Below are 18,536 nucleotides of genomic sequence, written 5' to 3' on the forward strand. Positions count from 1 at the left end.
GTGTAGAGCATTTCCCATGGCCCTTGATTGTGGGTTTGGGTATATGACTTGCCAGGTGGCATGACACAGGTTGTGCCAGTTCCCAGCCGAGGCCTCAAAAAGCCTCAAGTATTTCTAGTTGTTCTCTTAATGTTTGTGCCATCGTCAGAGAAAAATATGTCCACGCTAGTCTGCTATCTCAGAAGGAGGGCAATAGATACCTGAAACAGAGCTGGCCAGAAAGGCTCAGGCTAAAGAGTTGACCCCTAGAGACCCACAGATACACAAGTTAAATATCACTGTATGCCTCTGAGATTTTGGTAGTGGAGTCATGAAGCATTAGTGCAGCAAGAGTTAACTGATATACCAGCCAAAATATCACAAAATGTTTTCAGCAATGGCATTTTCCTAAGACAACACTAATTTTAAAGGAGATGGTTATTTGGTCATTTAAAAAAATCAGTATCATTAAGCCATTATCACATTTCATACAGTTCTACAGAACCTCTAATAATTGGTGGATTATTTTATTGGAATAATAAAATAATATTATCAATAATAATTGATAATAATATTGGAAGATTAATATCAGTTTCCTGTTTTACACATTAAAACAACATTATCAGAAACAGAGACAGTTTAAACTCTGAACTGTGTAGGTAATCAGGGAGGCAAGAGAGAAAGAAGAAACAATTTCAAATAATCAAAAGGCTTATATATAATATCTTGGCCTATCTCAATTCAACAAATATTTGCTGTCAACTATGAGAAGTGGTGGAAAAATGTGATGAAAAGATCACAGGTTTTAGTCATAGGCTTTGAATCTAGCTCTTCCACTGATCGGCTAGGAGCCTATGGCAGAGCTTACAATTTTCCTCTAGCAGCCATTCCCCTTCTTCCCTTTAGTAAATAACTCCCCAAGTTTCCACATTTCTCTGCTTCTTTTGCAAGTAGGTGTGGCTATGTGACCAAGCTTTGACTAGCAGAATGTGAGTACAAATGACAGGTAGAACTTCTGGATTATGTTTTCATAAGAAAACTGCGTGCCCTTCACTTTCTCTTTCGCTCTTCCCAAGGCAGGAACCAGATCCAAGCAAATGGATGTGGACAACACTCTGGGGATGACAAGGCAGCATGAGAGAGGGAAGCTAGGTGGCTTCAGAGAGCATCAGTGTCTCCTACTCGGGGTCACCAGTCCTCTCAGGGCAGAGCCACTTGTCTCAACCACTGTATTTTCACATCTTTGTTACTCCAGTGCAGCCTGAATTCTAACCAAAACTGTGACTCTGGACAACTAAACTTGTTAAGTCTCAGTTTCCCCACATGTAAAATGGTGATAAAAACACCTTCCTAAGTGGGATTATTATGAGGATTAAATTAAGTATACAAAATACCTGTCACTGTGTCAAACACAAAATAAGTTCATAATAAATAATAGGAACATTTCCAACTAACCCATCACATATGGTTCCCTTAACCCTCACTCACCAAATAACAATATACTTGGCTTCTACCAGAAGAAAGTCTCCAGTTGGGTTGCAATAATTTTTACAAATGTTCTAAAATTATTTAGATAAACTAGTTCATCGTTCTCAGAACCAATGAGAAGAAAGTATAGGTGGGCATTTACACATTCATGTCAAAAATGTTTCATTTGAAAATTAAGGTAGATCCCTTTCTGCCTGAGACAGTTTGGAGATGGTTCAATGTGAATTTATTTATTTATTTATTTATTTATTTTTATTTTTTTGAGATGGAGTCTAGCTCTGTCACCCAGGCTGGAGTGCAGTGGCGCAATCTCGGCTCACTGCAAGCTCCGCTTCACGGGTTCACACCATTCTCCTGCCTCAGCCTCCTGAGTAGCTGGGACTACAGGCGCCCACAACCATGTCCAGCTAATTTTTTGTATTTTTAGTGGAGACGGGGTTTCACTGTGTTAGCCAGGATGGTCTCAATCTCCTGACCTCGTGATCCACCCGCCTCGGCCCCCAAAGTGCTGGGATTACAGGCGTGAGCCACCATGCCCGGCGTGGTTCAATGTGAATTTTAAGGATATCCCTTAGAAGGGGAATGGCATGGTAGAAGAAAAAACAGTGGTTCTTGATTTTAATGTGGGTTTGCATCACCTGCAGGTCCTGTTGACCTACACATTCTGATTCTGTAGGTTTTGAGTGGAGCCTAAGAGAGTCTGCATTTCTAACAGGCTCCCAAGAGACGACGATGCTGTGGTTCATAGACCACATTTTGAGTAGCCAGGTTCTAGGCAATTAGACTGATTGAAGAGTCTAAGATAGAGAAGCAAGAGATGGGAGATGTGGGGCCAGTTAGGAGGCGACTCCAATAATTCAGTGATAAGATAATAAGGGCCTAAACTATAGCTGTGCCAGAAAGAGTGGTAAAAAAGGAAATTGATAAGATAAATGTAAATCCTTTAGATCAAATAGCAGTAAAAATAAACTAAACATATAAAAAATCTCAGATCTTTGTTGTCTGTATGTAGCAACTAGACATGAAACCAAAAGGGTATAAATAGCAATAAATAAAGTATCATGCTATATTTTTAAAAATATTACCATTTTTATTTTATGCACTGCAGAAACTGAGACCCAGAAAAAAAGAATGTAATATTCCAATGCGACACAAGAATGGCATCTGAGCCTAAGCCTTCCAACTCTGTGGTGCTAACTCCACTTTCTAATAGCCAGTCTATGAGCAAGCCCTGAACCCCAGCCAAAAGGATCTCACACCTGGAGGGAAATCAAAGAGTTTGGACAGGTCACTGATTAATGCACTGTCCTTCTGGAGCAGGATTTAAAATGAGTCATCAAAAGGATGATCTGTGTGCAGTTAGAAAAAAGGAAGTGATAAGTTATGTCAGATGAATTCCATTTCCTTTCTTTGGAGAAGAACTTCCAGATTGATAGATCAGAGGGCTACCACCAACAAAAAATATCTGATTTCAGCAAAAAACGTGACAAACTCTCTTGATAGCCTTCTGGATAAAGTGAAGATAAGTTGAGCTGGGTGCTAATACCATTAAGTGGACTTGTGAGTGACCAAAAGGTCAGTAGTAACCTGGTGAGGGGCAGCAACCTCTAGTAGAATGTACTGAATTCTAGCTTGGTCTTACTGACTTCAATGAGATTGCTGATGTATTCAATTACACCCGTACAACAAATATGAAATCCAGCAGGGAATGGAACTGACAAAAACTGCTCCTCTAATAGAGCTTACATTCTAAAGAAAGATAAGAAGTACAAAGTAAATAAACTATGTTATGTTCGATGAGTATACGTGCAATGGATGAAAAGAGCAGATAAAGAATATAGGAAGTGTATTGGACTGGAGGTAGGGGCATCAATTTTGAATAGAGTATCATGAGATCTCACTGAAGAGGTGACATTTGGACTTGTGAATCAGGTAACTAAATGCATTGATGAGATGCTGAATCGATGGGAAGGTAACAGAAGACAAAAAATTTAGAGAAAGAGGTCATAGATTAGATTAGATAAACATGAAATCAAAACAAATCTCAATTTGGTTAGAACGTTGGAACAAATCCTACACATTGTTTGGGATGCAATTTTATTGAACTAAATGAAAGGCCTTGTCCTTGAGAACAGAGCACCAATGATTCATTATGGAACAGGCAAAATGAGATTCAGCATTCAGAAAATGGAATGATGGTTAACTACAGTTCAATATTAGTCAGCTGTGAGATGTAATTCTCAAAAATCTAGCAAGTTCTCAGGTTATATCAATGGAGATATAGTATGTGGAACAAGGGAGGTGATAGTCCTGCTCTCCTCCTCACCCAGGAAACCATGCCTGATGCAATGTGTTTGGACTGGGGCCCAAATTCCAAAAGAAAAAATGACAAACAAGAAGGTGGTTGGAGGCCCGAAGCAATCCATGACCACAAACACTTCAATGCAAACATCATGGTAAGAGGACTGGAGTGAAAATGCATACTGCTTTTCTATGAGTTTTCTAACCTGAAGATTCTATAATATTATATACTAGTATATACTATGTGAAGACGCATATTGATTTACTATGAGTTTTCTAACCTGAAGATTCTGTTATATGCTAGTATTATACACTAGTATATACTATGTGAAGATGCATATTGCTTTTGAGTTTTCTAACCTGAAGATTCTGTAGTCTTATATACTAGTGAGGGGAAGTGTAAATTAGCTTTCTAGCCCAATATGTTTCAGGAAGAAAAGTGACGCTTGCCATGTATCTTTGTGGATACATATAGATTCCTCCCTTTTTTTGATCCGAATTAATGCCCCATGACCCTTCTGCCATTCAAACTATAAACTATCCTCTTCTAAAGAAGACAACCCCCCAGCAGATAATTTAGGCTGTGCTGGTTCAGATGTTCAGCCATCTCATAAATCTGGGGAGTTCTAACCATTGTCTGATGTAGGTGGTTTTCAAGTATCATTCTATCTTCTTCAATACATGATGCCCTGCAGGGAGGCCTAGGTACTTAATAAAACAACAGGGCTCTAGTGAAAAATTCTGATCACACTCAAACCTGTGTGCAATGTGTGAAAGTTGGCTTTGGAAGTCTGAGGGTTCAAAGAAATATGTAACTGAGCAAGAATGAGTGTAGATATATGTGGCTCAGAAAGCCTGGGGCTCCTTGTGGTAGGTATGTGGTATGTGGGCAGTTAATCCCATCTCCCACAAATAGCCAAACTGTTTCTTCTTGAATATTTCCTTCATATCAGACCAGCTTGGCTTTAACTGCACTCTAACAAATACACTTTCTCCTCTCTTTACCTATCCTTGCAAGGAAAGTGGTCATCCATATTTTAAAATTCTTTGGAGGGTTTGGGCCTGTAATCTCAGCACGTTGGGAGGTTGAGGCAGGAGGACTGCTGGAGGCCAGGAGTTTGAGACCAGCCTGGGCAACATAGTGAGACTCTGTTTTGATTAATTGATCCAACTATCCATCAATTCTTTGGAGGAACATTTAAGGTATATCCAATATGTACTCGATGCTGGATCCCCAATCCCACTACCATCTGGAAGCAATTTTCGTTATTTGTGCCATCCACCCACCCATCCATGCACTTTTTCAATCCACAAATATTTACTGAGCTCTTTTGTTTGTGCTTGGCACTGCTCTAGGTGCAGGGGATAGAGCAGGGAACAAGACAGAGAGGTCCGTGATCTCATGGAACTGACATTCTGGTGGCAGAAGGCAGACAATACAGGGAAGCCTTTGGGTTTTTTCCACTGTGACATTCTACTATGTGCTCCTCCTCTAGGGCATTCAATCCATCCATCAACAAACATTTATTGAGTACCACACTCTGGGCCAGGCAGATTCAATTTACACTCTGTAAATTTGCACTTATTAAAATACTGCTACCTGTTTCTACCTCAGTTTATTTTTTAGAGGCAAGCTCTAAATTTTCAGTGGGATTCGGCAGCTGGGGCATTTTCTGTAATCTCACTCTGTTCCCTTCTCTAGGACTCGATATGGTGCTTTTCAGCTGAGGGCTCCTAGAATGATGGGCAGGTATCTTCCTCACTGTTCTTCACTTCATCCCTATGCTGGTGTGTGGAGGTTTCTCTCCAATGACAAGTAGAAACACAGAGGCCTATGTACTCTAAATAAAGCATGGAAGGAAAATTGGCCATTGGGGCCCATGGGCTTCTCCTTGTAAACTCTCTCCTCCTTCTTTTATGTCCCTCTCCCCAGGTTTCTATTTTGCTCTCAGTAAATAAGCTGTCAGCTAATTCTCTCTACCCCTAAAGTGAGGGCTGGTAAACCTTCCCACTTTAGCCTTCTCAGGTGTGTCTGCATTGTAATATAAGACTCTCAAAAAAGAGAAATGGTCTGCAATGATAGAAAGTGCAATAGGACTGGGGTGGGTAGGGGAGACTTCCAGGGTTCCTACAGTAATAATGCTGATGAGAACAACAACCACCAACGGACACTAATCTTCACAATAATCCTCAAAGGTAGGTAGCTTGTAAGTACTGAAGCTGGGTTCCAACCCAGGCTACCTGATTCTGTACTACCTGGTCTGTACTTTTAACCACCATGATGGCAGCTCCCAATCTGCCACATACAACTCAATCCACTTTTCTGGGATAATACATTAAATGAGGCAGGATACATAACAGCAAATAAGGGCTTTTTTTTTTTCCTGCATGGATATTGCATGATTCAAGACAAAGAAGGGAGCTGGACAGGGTATCCGTGCGGGCTGCCTCAGCTGTTCGCAAGCTTCCACACTGGCAGTCTCCCTTCTGCCCTTCATCCCTGAAAGTCTAAATACAAATGTCACCTCTTCCAGAAGCTTCAGCCGATTTCTCCAGCCTAAATTCATCTCTCTCTAATCTCTTCGTACTTTATCTGTACTCTCTAATTATTAGTTTTCTTTACTGTTTTATGGTTAATGTTACCTCAATTTAACATAATCTATTTGACCATTCTTCTTGTTGTTGCTGCTTCTGGTCCTGCAAACCTCTAGTGTGGTGCTATATACGTAAGAGAAGCTTCATTATTAAATACAAGAATGAATGAGTGAATAAATGCACAAATTGATGACCCACAGAAGCTCTACTGATTCATATCCATTTTTAGGACTTATCTGGTTCCCTCTTCCCAAAGTTAGGGGACTCAGAAAATGCCATAGAAAACAGCAGGCTTCCCAGTCAATCACTGCCAAGATTCTCGGCTTGGCCAGGCCCAAAGTCAAGTCTTTGGTTTCAGCTTGCTATAGCATCACATGTTTTTCCTGGCCTGATCCCACTTCCAAGAGGCTCAGAAAGTGGAAAAGGAGCCACAGAACAGAAAGTGCTAGGCATAGTAACCCCAGGCCTTCTCCAGGATGGCGACACCTTCTAGGGATAGTGTCTGGGTCCTCCTTTTTAAAGTATAGGTGTGGCCCTCATCTGAGGCAACCCAGCCCAGCCCTTCTCCATGGGTGGCTAGGAAGGCCAGTGTGGAGCAGGCAGCACAGAGATGTCAGGAACCTTGGGCACAGGCTACCCTGGAGGCTGCTTTTTTTTTTTTTTTTTTTAGATGGAGTCTTGCTCTTGTTGCTCAGGTTGGAGTGCAGTGTTGTGATCTTGGCTCACTGCAACCTCCGCCTCCCAGGTTCAGGCGATTCTCCTGCCTCAGCCTCCCGAGTAGCTGGGATTACAGGCACCTGCCACCACGCCCAGCTAATTTTTTGTATTTTTAGTAGAGAGCGGATTTCACCATGTTGGCCAGGCTGGTCTCGAACTCCTGACCTCAGGTGGTCCACCCACTTCAGCCTCCCAAAATGCTGGGATTATAGGCGTGAGCCACTGCGCCCGGCCTGCAGGCTGCTTTTATAGAGTTCTGGTCCTGGCAGTTTACATGAGTTCCTGCAATACAGCCCCAACCTTAGGAAAAAGTGAGTTTTGCCTTTGTGGCCCAGGAAAGCAGACATGAATAGGCAGCCATGAGGCTGAGGGTAAGCTGGCACTGATTCTTCCACTTTCTCTTCTCTAATTCATGTGCCAAGAAGGCTTCCTGTACACCAGTCATGAATTCTTCCTCTCTTCTATTTCCTTCCCCTTCCCACCCCAACCCCAAATCTCACATTAGTTCGGGGGTGAAAGGAAGAGTGAAATGACCTGGCAGAGGAAAAGTATAAGCAGAAGAGTTTCTTCCTGTAAGGGCAGGTGGTAGGACTGGCTTTCTTTCTATCTCTGCTATCTGCTATAAGATGTGGGGCCCAGAGACAATGTAATATGTTCAGCAAAGAGAAGTACAGCAAGAAGCAACTGAAGTAGATAGCTCCCAAATATGACTTTGCATCCATCCACAATCTCCTGTCCTGCTAGTTTTTTAATCCTGTCTCAGTCTCCCTCATGATCAGCAAGATTATGTGGTCGTTGATAAATTCAGTGGGGATTTCCTTGTTGAATGTGTCTGATGCTTTTCATCTTCATGCAAGGGTCCTGTCGAGAAATTAGGGAGGAAGCTCACTGACTGAAACATCCTTCTACACGGACCCTATTATCTCACTTCAACTGGAGTCCTAGGCTAATAAAACCCATTGGTAAGTTAAACAAACCTTTCCTCTAGCTATGCCAAGTGTCTGCGACAGAAATCCTTCATGCCAGAGTTTTCCTCCTTGTCCAAGACTTAGAAAAAAGTTGTTTTCTCAGCTGCTTTGAAGCTCAGGAAGAGAGCCAGGGAGGCAAACAAACCAGTTAGTCTTGCATCAGATAATTCAACAGGCTTTTGATAACCCCAAAGTCTTCTGTCCCTTCCCAGGTTGAGCTGAACTCTCCAAGCCAAAGGACAGAAGGGCCGGAAATGCTCCAGACAGGAAGATCTGTGACTGGAATGAGGCCATAGGATCAGGGGAGCTTGAAGTGTACCCAGTGATCCTCACAGGAATTCCCCATTGTGTTGCGAGAGCTGGAGGGAAAGATGGCAGAGGTCCAACTCCCAGTCTGTATTTGGATCTTAGACTGATTAGAATCTGCTTCATCACTTGGAAAATCACTCTGCATGGAACACTGAAGCCTCAACACCAGCAGCTTTGCAGGATTATGTGGGGAGAGCAGAGAATGAGTTTAGCGGCATCTAAACTGCCTTCTCAAAATGGAAGAGCAAGATCTGTAGAAGTAATACAGTGCTGGAAAATGGCAGGATGGAAAAATGAACTGTATTTGAGCAGGCATGAATTTATTAATTTGTCTACATGTGGCCTACTTCCCAAGTTTTTCTACAGAAATTAGGGGATATAAAGTAAGCTGATCTGAATCCCTAAAAATATAATATAAATAATAATATACAATATAATAATATGATATATAAATAATATAAATAATATAATTCTAGTCTCTGGGAAAAGTCTCTTAGGAAACTTGACCTTGAGGTTATAAGATCCTATTTCTTCATAGAATATCATTATGCTTTTGTATAACACCTCTCTGGTGATTGTTTTCAAAATGTTTACCTATAATACAACACATCAAGTTCTCAAAGTATAAGAAAGTATTGCCTAGAAAAGAGCTAGGGCTCCTTAAAGAAAATATTAATTTTTTCTGATCAGTAGGATGTTAACTTAGTAAATTATGGAATAGTAAATAGTTCAGGGTCAGAATGACATTTTGAGTTTACTGTTTTTTCCTCAACATTTTATTATGAAACTTTTCAGACATACAACAAAAGTGAGAGAATTTTATAGTGAATAACCATAAACATATCAACTGGTTCTACCATTAACATTTTATTACTTGAACCCAGAAATTTGAGGTTGTAATGAGCTATGATTAGCTCTCCAGCCTGAGTGACAGACCAAGGCCCTGTCTCAAAAAACAGAAACAAAAAGACCAAAATAATTTTATTACACTTGTTTTTTTATCACATATCTATTTATCTGTCAACCCATCTTATTTTTTGTTCTGGTTGTTATTACATTTCAAAGTAAATTGCAAACATCAGTACACTTTTCTCTAACTACTTTAGCATGCATATAATTAACTACAAGCTTAATATTTATTAACACAATTTAAAAACCATGTTGGTCGGCTGGGCGCGGTGGCTCATGCTTGTAATCCCAGCACTTTGGGAGGCCGAGGCGGGCGGATCACGAGGTCAGGAGATCGAGACCATGGTGAAACCCCGTCTCTACTAAAAATACAAAAAATTAGCCAAGCGTGGTGGCGAGCGCCTGTAGTCCCAGCTCCTTGGAGAGGCTGAGGCAGGAGAATGGCGTGAACCCGGGAGGCGGAGCTTGCAGTGAGCCGAGATTGCGCAACTGCACTCCAGCCTGGGCGACAGAGGGAGACTCCGTCTCAAAAAAAAAAAAAAAAAAAAGTTGGTTTTTTTTTTTTTCAGTGAACTTTACATGTGGTTTGAAAGTGTTAGTAATTCTTAGGGCCAAGCGCGGTGGCTCACGCCCGTAATCCCAGCACTTTGGGAGGCCGAGGTGGGCATATCACGAGGTCAGGAGATTGAGACCGTCCTGGGTAACATAGTGAAACCCTGTCTCTACTAAAAAAAAAAGACAAAAAAAACAAAAAATTAGCCGGGCATGGTGGCACGGGGGGCTACTCGGGAGGCTGAGGCAGGAGAATCGCTTGAACCCAGGAGGTGGAGGTTGCAGTGAGCTGAGATTGTGTCACTGTACTCCAGCCTAGCAACAAAGCTAGACTCTGTCTCAAAAAAAAAAAAAAAAAAAAAGTATTAGTAATTCTTCCTGAATTATACCACAATCAGAGAAAATTCATCAACTACAAATACATGGTAGTATGCAAATTTATACAGTCAAAAATATGGTCCACCAATTCTTTCTAGATTAATATCAGCTTTATTTAGGTATAATATACATGCAATAAAATTATTTTTTAACATAAGCATTTAAAGTGTATATTTCCCTATAACCACTGCTTTAACTACACCACATAAGCTTTGATGTTGTATTTTTGTTTTCATTTTCATTCATTTCTAATTTCTCTTGTGATTTATTCTTTGACCTATTGCTTATATAGGGGTGTGTCTGTGTGTGTGTGTTTTTAAATTTGCACACAATTGAGAATTTCCAAATTTTCCTTTTGTTACTGATTATTGACTTCACCCCAGGGCTGGGCGTGTTGGCTCACACCTATAATACCAGCACTTTGGGAGGCCGAGGTGGGCAGATCACTTGAGGCCAGGAGTCCAAGACCAGTCTGACCAACATGGCAAAACCCTGTCTCTACTAATCACACAAAAATTAGTTGGTTGTGGTGGTGCATGCCTGTAATCCCAGCTACTCAGGTGGCTGAGGCACAAGAATCACTTGAACCTGGGAGGCAGAGGTTGCAGTGAGCCAAGATCGTGCTACTGCACTCCAGCCTGGGTGACAGAGTGAGACTCTGTCTCAAAAAAAGCAAAAACAAAACAAAAAAAAAACAACAACAACAAAAACATCATTCCATTGTGATTGTAGAAGTTTGTATGATTTCAATCTTTTAAATTTATTGAGGCTCAATTTGTAATCTAATTTATACTTGAGAAGAACATGTATCTGCTGTTGTTTAGAGTGTTCTATAGATGCCTTTGAGGTCTAGTTGACGTAGAGTGTTGTTTGAGTCTTCTGTTTCTTTGTTGAACTTTTGTCTAGTTGTCCTATCCATTATTGAAAGTGGGGTATTGAAGCCTCCAGCTATTATCATTGAATTTCTATTTCTCCCTTCAATTCTATTAGTTTTTGCTTCATGTATCTTGGGGCATAGGTGTTAGGTGCACATACATTTATAGTTATGTCTTCCTAATGGAGCAATCCTTTTATAATTATAAAATGTCTCTTTTTTTGTTTCCAGTAATGATTTTTGTCTTACAGTCTATTCTGTCTGATAGTAGCATAGCCATTCCATCTTTCTTTACTGTTTGCATGACATGTATTTTTCCATCTTTTTACTTTCAACCTATTTGCGTCTGACTCAAAGTGTGTCTCCTGTAGACAGCATATAGTTGGATCATGTTGTTTTTAAAAAAAATTATTCTGTCAATCTCTGCCTTTTGGTTGGAGCATTAATCAACTCACATTTAGTGTAATTATTGATAAAGTAGGATATATGCCTGCCATTTTTCTATTTGTTTTCTGTGTGTATTTCCTTTTTGTTCCTCTGTTTTGCCATTACTATCTTCTGTCATTACTGCATTCTTTGTGTTAGGTATTTTTCTAGTACACAATTTTAACTCTCTTGTTGTTTCTTCCACTACACATTTTTGAGTTATTTTCTTAGAGGCTGCCCTGAGGATTGTCATTAATATTTTAACTTAAAACTAGTTCAGATTGATACCACCTTAATTTCAATTGTTTGCAAAAAATGTGCATCAATATAGCTCTATTCTCTTCCGCTTCCTTGTACTATTGTCATACAAATTACATCTTTATACATTATAAGCCCATCTACGCAGTTTTATAATTCTTGCTTTTTGCAGTTATCTTTCAAATCAGATGGGAGAGGAAAAGAATTACAAATGAAAATACATTCTATTGTCTTTTGCATTTACCTACATATTTATCTTTACCAACACACTCTTTATTTTTTAAAAAATTTTTTGGGACAGAGTCTCACTCTGTCACCCAGGCTGGAGTGCAGTGGCGCAATCTCGGCTCACTGCAACCTCCGCCTCCTGGGTTCATGCCATTCTCCCGCCTCAGCCTCCCGAGTAGCTGGACTACAGGCACCCGCCACCAGGCCTGGCTAATTTTTTTTTGTATTTTTAGTAGAGACGGGGTTTCACCATGTTAGCCAGGATGGTCTTGATATCCTGACCTTGTGATCCACCTGTCTTGGCCACCCAAAGTGCTGGGATTACAGGTGTGAGCCACCACGCCCGGCCACACACTTTATTTTTTCACATTGATTCGAGTTACTGTCTAGTGTCCCTTCATTTCAGCCTGAAGAATTCTTTTTAGTACTTTCTGTATGGCAGGTGTTTCTCTTAGATTTTGTTTTTTCTGGGAATGTCTTATTTCTCCTTCATTTTTGAAGGATAATATTGCTGGATACAGAATTCTGGATTGACAATCTTTTTGTTTCAACAGTTTGAATACGTTATTCAATTACCTTCTGGCTTCCGTGGTTTCTGATGAGAAGTCAGTCAGTTAATTTTATTGAAGGTCCCTTATACATGAAGCCAATTCGTGGTCCACTAATGACATGACAGATTTCCTTAAATGCTGTGAATCAGTAAATCTTTCAGCCTGTGTGTGTGTGTGTGTGTGTGTGTGTGTGTGTGTGTGTTGGGGCATGCATTCAATACTCCATCAAGCCATATAACTCTGTTTCATTTTTCACTTCTTTCTTGCACACAGCCTCAAGGTCAGCTGGAAGGGAGATCTTCAGGTTTTCTCAGCTCTTACAAAGCCCTGGACATCTATGTAGCCCTCTGGATTCCTGGTGTGTGTAGGAGCTTTATAAAACCCCCTGTAGCTATCTCATTCCACTAGATTTTCCTTTTATATTTTTTGGTCAGTCTCTTGTTGGCCCTATCTGGTAATGGAGCCTTGGGCAGCCATGATGGTGAGCAATTACCACTGGCTGTTTTTGACAAATGCTCTGTGGGTAGTGCTGTTCACACAGGCCAAGTTCTGAATCTAAGTCAAATAAAGACAAGCCCTGAGAACGGAGCTTTTTAGCATGCTGTTGGACAGGTCAAATAATAGCAATTCTCTAGGATGGGGTTTTTAAAGTGCTCCAAACCTGTTCTATCCTCTCCAGTGGCTGCTACCATGCTGGCTTTCAAAGATGCCACAAATAAAGATTGTTGGTGTGCAAGATTGCTGTAGCACTGATGAAGGGAGAATGGAATTACGGCAAGTTAAAATTCCACAAGTCTTGCTGTTATTCCTGAGAGTCACTTGTTTTTTTCCCAAATAAACACTCCTCAGACTGTTGTGAGCCTTTATTTAATTTCCAGAATTCTGAAGAAGTTTATTTAAGTTTTTGTCAATGTTCTTGTTACTTTTACAGAGGTGTAGAGTTTGGGAGTGCCTTATTCCACTATGCTGAAAATTGAGTCTCCAAAGCCAAAATGTAAACATCCTGATTCAGTATCTATCTTGGTTATCTCCCCCTATTCAATTTTGACTCCTCCTTTTTCTGTTTTAAAAGTTTTCACAGCACTAGACAACTGATTTTTTTAATCAACTTAATGCTTACACATAATTGAAAATGGCAAATGATTTCACTTTTGTATTATCTTTCAGCTCTTTAATTGAAACCGTCACTTATTATATTATTAATTTCCAGGTGCTCTTCCTTGTCTTCTGACCACTTCCAATTCAGTGCTTCCTATTCTTGTTCTTATGTCATCTTTAACTCTCTGAGGAAATTAATTATACTTTAAGTTTTCTTTTGAATCTCACATTATCTCTATTTTCTTCTCTCCTTGCTATGAGAGGCATTTTCCAAAGTCTGGTGATCCTTGGTTTTCAATCATATTTAAAACATAAAATATTTTTATGCTAAAAATACAGTTAAAAGCACCATGTATATACACAGCATTTGTAAACAGTGGGATCCACTGTAGAGTCAATAAATGGAGATACCTTCTCAGAGGTGGATTGATATTTACAAAAATCTCGTTTGGTTGCTACATTCTAGAAGCAGGGCAGAGAAAGGGGCTGTAGACTCACCATCTGGCAGGCATAATCCCCTGTTTTAACAAAATGCCCATTTTTGTTCTATGCTCTGTCTAGAGTCCCAAGTCTGTCTCCAAAGATAAATTTTGGCTTTTATCCTGGGTTGGAGACTTGTCACTTAGCTTTCCAGGGTGAAAAAGGGGGTTCAGCTACTTCATAGCTTTCATATACAATTTTAAACCAATCTGCTGTTTTTGTCTTTTCTGTCTTCTATGATATCTGGTTCTTCTAAGTCCTGAAGAAATCTCTCAAGTGTTCTACTGCTAGACTACCTTGAAGGCACAAAAGTGTCTCTGTTCTTTCTTGCCAATCTTGTATCACTTCAAGTGTTCTATTATTTGCTGAAGCCTGTTGATATCTCAAAAAGATTCATACTCTCTTTGTCTTTTTGGATTAACTTTATTAGTTTATCACACAGAAATAATTTCAAATGAATAATGAGAAAGAATATACATATGTGGTCAAACCTCCACATTAAAGTGCAGGCACTCTTTGTGAACTTTAGTTTTTCTATCTCCAATTAGGTAGTGATTTAGTAGCATTATCTTAATATCAGTTTGAGGGTTATGCACGTACACACACGTGTGCACACACACACATCCCACATGTAAATATGTACAAAATAGCTCCCCTTAAGGCTAGTCAATACAATTTTTTAGCTATTATCAAATCATGGTTATAGGGGGCTAAAAAAGGAGGCTCGGGGTCAAGTACAATCATCATTATTACAAAATGTAACACACCTTAGATTTGGTCAAACATGGCTTCAAATCTTGGCTATATGATTTTGGGCACTCTAACCTCTTCAAAGCTTACCTTCCTCATCTCTAAAATGAACACAGTAGCACTCATCTCATAGGCTTATTGTGAGGATTAAAGAGATGAAAGAAATTAGTGAAAAATGTGGTACATCATAGGAACCTGAGAAATATTAGTTTCTTTCCACTATGATGAGAGAATCTTATGGGGACAAAAAATGCAGAAAAGATAGTAACTTGCCCCGTTTTAAAGGCTAAAGAGTTAGTTCAATGGTCTGCCTTTCCTTGCTGTCCATGTGAGAGTGCCTATGTGTGCAAGGCTAATGTACAACTTCACACACAGGCTACAGAACTGTACATATTTCTAACCATTTCTGAAATTGTTAATGTTACCATTTGTTAATATTACCATTGGGTACTCTGAAGGAAGTGAGAATTGGCTTTATTGTCAGTAAGTTCATCACCATCAAATACTACATTTAAATTTTATTTTTCATTGGTTTTTTTAAAAATCAAAAGTTAACATAAGTATCACCAATTTCAATTTTCAAATAAGTATGAACTGGTTTCATCATCATCTGAATTTGGAAACTTCAATCTAGCGCCAATTAAAGCAAACAAATACTGTCGCAGAGAATTTCAAGCAAAAGAAATCCATTCCCTTTCTCTACCCTAAATCAGGAGTATTTAAATAACCAAAAAAAACAAGATACACAAGAGCTCTGTCCAGCTGTAAATGCTAAGCTCTGGATATCTAGTTAGGCAAGCCTGATTTCCCAGCGCCATCCACAAGACCCACAAGAAACAGAGCTGGGTCCTCCTGTCTAGGCCCACTAGAAAATACAGCCAAGGCAAGGCAGCTCTGGCCTTCAAGGGTCACAGAAGGAAGACTGTGGCTGTGTGATTATTATAGTAAAAAGATGCCAGGAACTCAGAGGGTGTGTCTTGAATTCTGAAGCACACATCCCTGTTACATCATGCTTGGGCCACACGGGACTTTCTTTAGTCTCACAGGAACCGATTCAAGGAAGGCAACATGTTTCTATGTAAAGAGGCTGAAATCTGGGTTTGACACATCCAAAAACAGCTGGTCAAATGGGACTGGTTTGTGTAATGTACCACATCCCTGGCCCTGCTCTGATGGGTGGAGGAACCAATTCTAGTGAGAAATCAACATGCTCTTTCTTCAGAGCACGGTCAAATTAATTCTCTCTGTTACCGCAGCATTCTTCCTATTTCCCTAAAGTCCTCCTCCAGCAAATGCAAGGGCAAAGGACAAGAAGAAAACACAAGACAGGATTTCAGATGAGTTGAAGAGTGTAACAGAGACAACAGGGCACTCTTCCCGTCTTTTCCTTTAAGCACAAACTAAATCTAGTTTCAGTAAGATGGAGGAGAGCTAGAACTTTATACAATAACTCTCTCCAGTGTTGTCAGGGTATAACAGGAACCTGTCAGCTTCGTCTTTTGTATTTTCAATATTTTTAATGTGACTGTTTCTAAATCTTACACTATATATAACCATAGAATGACTCACTTATCAACTATTATAAGGGAATTAACGTATCTTTAATTCATAGAAATAAGCTCACAGACTGAAATAATTCAAGAAACAGGTATAGGCACCAGAAGGATCTCAGAAAGAACTTGGTAAGAAGAGCTTGATAGTAACCAGACTAGATATATAAGGAGTTTAAAATTCTAAAATTCTCATTAGAATCACTTGTTGGTGCTCCATCTGTGTCTCCAGGCAGTCTACCTACTTAAGACACACCCCACCAGGCTGAGCATTCTATAAAATGAGTGAATAGGTTATCTTGCCTGAAACACAGGGCCCTGAAGCTGAGAATACTGACCATCAGTGGAGTCAAAAACTGTCCAATATGAGGCATTCCCTGTGCTGAGAAGTCTGGACAGGGCCCTCTGTGTGGTGCAGCATGGCCTGGCACCGAGCCCCCACAGTCATGCTAAGAATGAACTCTGCTCAGAATCCTCAGGGGCCTTTTACAGTTTCATAATCCCATATACCCTTCTTACTGTTAATGCTGACTTGACTACACTGTGAGACTATTTGCCAGTCCCAACAAACAATTAATTTTTCTCTCTCTTTCCCCGTTGGTACACTATGAATATGCCTTTATGTTTTTCTGATTATATAAATACCACAAGTTTACCATAAACAAGTCAAGCAAAACAGAGAGTCATGAGGAATAAAGCAACCCAACCTCTTTCAGTAGTTCTGAGTGAGAAAAACTATGTAAGGAACTACAGAACAGAGTGTGGGATCTAAGCTCCCTCTCTCCCCGAGGGCCTTCAGAGGTGGAACAGGAGTCAAGTCCAGAAGATATAGTCTTTTAAAAAGTCCTGGCCAGGTGTAGTGGTTCATGCCTATAATCCCAGCACTTTGGGCGGCCGAGGCAGGTGGATCACCTGAGGTCAGGAGTCCGAGACCAGCCTGGTCAACATGGCGAAACCCCGTCTCTACTAAAAATACAAAAATTAGCCGGGCGTGGTGGTGCACTTGGGTATTCCCAGCTACTCAAGAGGCTGAGGCAGAAGAAAAGTTTGAACCCAGAAGGTGGAGGTTGCAGTGAGCAGAGATCGTGCCATTGCACTCCAGTCTGGGTAACAAGAGTGAAACTCCATCTTAAAAAAAAAAAAAAAGGCCTAAGCTCTTTTTGGACCTTTCTGATGTCAGCTTCATTCTGTCACCCCTCTGCTCCTATCCGCCTACCAGGCAGGCAACTGCCTCCTGGAATGACACACAGCAACCTTGGACTTGGCCTAATTAGGAGGCATAACAATGGGAAAAGCCTCTGCTTTGTTCCCCTAGGGTACCCATCTTAAATAACTTTCCGTTTTTTCCCCTCCTTTCCAAGGAGTTAATCATGTTTTAGAAGTAAACTAGAGCTCTGCCTAATTACTATGGGACAGAAGCTTTTATCACAAAGACAAAAGCCCACATGAGTTTTCTTCAATATTCAGACCGAGTTCTTCTAATCACAAGGAGGAAGAATAAATTAGAGATAACTACCCTAATGACATTGTGGATTCCTGTATGCACAGGCAGGCAGATTCATCCCCAGGGGAGTCAGCCAGGACTCTAGGAGTAATGAGACACCACAGAGGAAAAAAAGGCAAGAGAAAAGAGAATGGAAACAAAACAAAAACAAAAACTAGGTTTAGCAATACAAGAGCCTGGAGACCTCAGTCCTCCTCAGGCACAGCTGCAGGATCTCTGACTCTCAGGAGACACATGATGAAGGAGTGTGATCTTGGGGACAGCTGGAGGGATGGGCCTAAAGTTGTCTCACTGTTCAGAACTTGATTTTTTATTTGGTGATCTGGAGCAGTTTTCTGAGCCATCTACCCCTTTAAAATCAGGATCTTAAGAAAAAGCCTCAATTAAGGTGGGCCTTACTAAAAGACATTGAAAAACAACTAGATTTAAAGATACATTCAGTCCAGACCAGTATCTTTAAGGAGACTTTGTAAAATGTTTACCATGCTCTTTGGGGTCCCTAGGTAGAAGGACTAGAGAAGGTTAATGACAAAGCAAAGCACGGCTACAATATTCATGCACTAAGTTAGCAATTTCTGAAATGAAGCTATATTGCTACCTCTTTGGTTTGAATCAAAGTTT

At 40.3% G+C, this 18,536-nt stretch overlaps 1 protein-coding gene across 23 annotated transcripts in view; it reads right to left on the reverse strand.

Annotated features, from left to right (window-relative positions):
* The window catches only part of RAD51B (RAD51 paralog B), an 890,780-nt gene that overhangs the window by 222,512 nt on the left and 649,732 nt on the right, over positions 1-18,536 (reverse strand). For 3 of the 23 annotated variants that reach the window (XM_063644435.1, XM_063644436.1, XM_063644440.1), the window contains one exon: positions 9,108-10,152. The exons of the other annotated variants lie outside the window; for them this stretch is intronic. In XM_063644435.1, the coding sequence (XP_063500505.1) occupies positions 10,048-10,152 (105 nt within the window). In that variant the 3' untranslated portion in view covers positions 9,108-10,047. Of the gene's footprint in view, positions 1-9,107; positions 10,153-18,536 lie in introns of those variants that run through there. 23 annotated transcript variants of the gene reach the window in all.

This window comes from Symphalangus syndactylus, chromosome 8, assembly GCF_028878055.3.
Source record: "Symphalangus syndactylus isolate Jambi chromosome 8, NHGRI_mSymSyn1-v2.1_pri, whole genome shotgun sequence".
NCBI classification, from domain to species: domain Eukaryota; kingdom Metazoa; phylum Chordata; class Mammalia; order Primates; family Hylobatidae; genus Symphalangus; species Symphalangus syndactylus.